Below are 3,135 nucleotides of genomic sequence, written 5' to 3'. Positions count from 1 at the left end.
ACAACAACAACAGCAACAACAACCATCATCACAACCTTTAGCACAAAATCCATCATTACAAAATAATAATAATAAACTTTTACAATTACAACTTCAACAACATTTACAACAAATTCAAGCTGCACAACAACAAGCACAAATCAATCAATCATATACACCATACCCATCCTATTCACAATCAGTAATTCGAAATAAACCAGGTAGAAGAAATATAGGTTCTTTCTTTATGTCTGAATCTTTAAAACAAGATATTTTAAATCAAAAATCATTATTATATTTAACTCTTGACCCAAATGGTATGTAAATTATAAAAAAAAAAATTAAAAAAAAAAAAAGAAAATTTAAAAAAATATTTCCATATATTTTAATTTTATTAATTATTGATCACCCTTTTGTTTTTTTTTTTTTTTATTATTAATAATAAAAAAATAAAAAAAAATTAGATCCAAGAATTAAAAATATACCACCAATGTTAAATAAATATCATTCACTATATCCATTAGATCATGATGCATCAAGAGAAAACCAAGGTAAAATGTTTGGATATATAACTTCAGTATATAAAGCTATTAGTACATTGGATGGTTTACCTTATGCAATTAGAAGAGTTGAAGGTTTTAGACTATCAAGTGAGTATGCATTACAAGCTGCTGAAACTTGGAGAAATATTCAACATCCAAATATTGTATCATTAAAAGAAATTTTTGTTAGTAAAGAATTTGGTGATAATAGTTGTAAGTAAAAAAAAAACAATAATAACAATAATAATAATAATAATATAAAATTTTTATTTTATTTATTAATTGTATTTTTTTATTTTATTTTTTTAGCATTATTTTTTACATATGAATTTTTCCCAGGATCAGAAACATTGGAAAGTAAATATCTAAGTCAAAGTGGTAATCCATTAAGTGAAAGTGTATTATGGAGTTTTATATGTCAAATTACATCAGCATTAAAGACAATTCATTCAGCAGGATTAGTTTGTCGTGTAATTCATCCAAGTAAGATATTATTAACTGGAAAGAATAGGATTCGAATGAATGGTGTTGGTATATTTGATGTGGTGAATTTCGATACTCCACGTATTTTAGCACAGTATCAACATGAAGATCTATTGTTATTTGGTAGATTAATATTGACATTGGCATGTAGATCCGCTCAATCAACTACTACTACCAATCTTTCGAAATCAATCGAATATGTATCAAATCAGTATAGTAAAGAATTGTATAATCTAATTGTATATCTATTAACCAAACCAGTTATAAACCTACCAAATATCGATGAAGTGGTGTTGATGATTAGTGGAAGACTTTTGCAAGAGAATAATTATCTTCATACCTACACTGATGACCTCGAGACTGAACTCTCTAAAGAATATGAGAATGGTCGTCTCTTTAGATTGGTTACAAAGTTGGGTTTCATCAATGAACGTCCACTCTATGATATGGATCCACGTTGGTCTGAAACTGGTGATAGGTATCTAATCAAATTGTTTCGTGACTACATCTTTCATCAAGTCTACGATGATGGTACTCCTGTGCTCGACTTTTACCATGTTGTTGAAACCCTCAATAAATTGGATTGTGGTGTCGATGAAAAAATACTTTTAATGTCTAGAGATGAACAATCACTTTTGGTAGTCAGTTATAAAGATTTAAAAAAATGTATAGACTCTGCTTTTTCAGAATTGGTCTCTCAAAAATCTCATATCTAGATTTAAAAAAAAAAAAAAAAAAAAGAAAAATCCTTTCCAAAAAAAATTATAAACATTACATTTAAAAAAAAAAGAAAAAAAAAAAAAAGAAAAAAAAAAAAGAAAAAAAAAAAGAAAGAAAAAAAAAAAGAAAAAAAAAAAAAGAAAAAAATAACTAAACAAAAAAAAAAAAATAAAAAAATAAAAAACAATTTTTAAAAAAAAAAAAATAACCTGATTCTTTCTTTATTGATTTATCTTTTTTTAAATCTAGATATGAGATTTTTGTTTTTTTTTTTTTTTTCTTTAATTTTTAAAATGTTGTTTAATCATAAAAGTATATATTTTTTTATTTTTTTTTTTCCTTTTTAGAAATTTTTTTTTATAGATATTATTTAAGTTATAAGAAATAAAAAAAAAGATTTAAATTTTAATTTGAAAATAGTTACCACATTATTAAAGAAAATATCCTAAAATAATTATAATATTATTAATTATAATAGTATAAAAATAATTAAATAAAAAAAAAAAATTAAAAGAAGAAATAATTTAAAAAAAAATAAAAAATCTATTAATATAACGTTATTCGGGCTTTTCGTTTTTTTTTTTCGAAATTTTTTTTTTTTTCAAAATTTTTTTTTTTTTTTTTTTTGGGGGGCGGAAGAACTGTTTTTAATTTTTTTTTTTTTGAAATTTGATTATCTGTATAGCATCCATATCACAATGTCATCATCTGAAGCCGTCACCAGAGAATACACCATCAATCTCCACAAGAGACTCTACGGAACGTATGTAAAATGTTAATTGATATCTTATTCCTAGTCAATCTATCTTTAATCCATAGATTAAAGTAAATATAGATTCAGGATAAAGGATTATTACATTTTGCAAGGAGTCAGGTGTTTTGTATCTATTGTAAACAGTAGTAATAATATTATTACTGTTTCAATAGGGTATACAAGAGCAGATATTCTGCCACCTCTTTACGTAGTGGGGGTTGTGTCGTAACACAACCTACCATCACACCACTACGTACTTTTAGAGAGTCTTTATACTTTTACAATTCATCTGGTCCCCTTGTCAAATAAAATAAATATTTAAATAAAATAGATTGTTAACCATCATCATCATTTTTACTTCAAATCATTTAGTACCTTCAAGGATAGAGCCCCAAAAGCTGTCAAACAAGTCAAGCTCTTTGCTCAAAAGATCATGGGTACCAAAGATGTCCGTATTGATAACAAATTAAACAAATTCTTATGGAGCCAAGGTATCAAGAACGTTCCACACAGAGTCCGTGTCACCCTCTCAAGAAAGAGAAACGAAGATGAAAACGCAACTGAAAAATTATACACTGTTGCTTCATTAGTCATCGTCAAGAGCTTCAAAGGTCTCCAAACCAAAAAAGTTGCTGACAACTAAATGGTTTAATTAAA

The 3,135-nt window shown here is 25.8% G+C and overlaps 1 protein-coding gene across 1 annotated transcript; it reads left to right on the top strand.

The window, feature by feature from the left end:
- Positions 1-2,422: 2,422 nt before the first annotated feature.
- rpl31 (S60 ribosomal protein L31) lies at positions 2,423-3,121 on the top strand (the record flags this gene model as incomplete). The annotated part of the gene is made up of 2 exons (XM_636854.1): positions 2,423-2,487; positions 2,851-3,121. The coding sequence occupies 2 exons, from the start codon at positions 2,423-2,425 to the stop codon at positions 3,119-3,121; spliced, it is 336 nt and encodes a 111-aa protein (XP_641946.1).
- Positions 3,122-3,135: the final 14 nt, after the last annotated feature.

Source organism: Dictyostelium discoideum (assembly GCF_000004695.1).
Source record: "Dictyostelium discoideum AX4 chromosome 3 chromosome, whole genome shotgun sequence".
Lineage (NCBI taxonomy): Eukaryota > Evosea > Eumycetozoa > Dictyosteliales > Dictyosteliaceae > Dictyostelium > Dictyostelium discoideum.
This window is presented reverse-complemented; position numbering and strand designations above follow the sequence as displayed.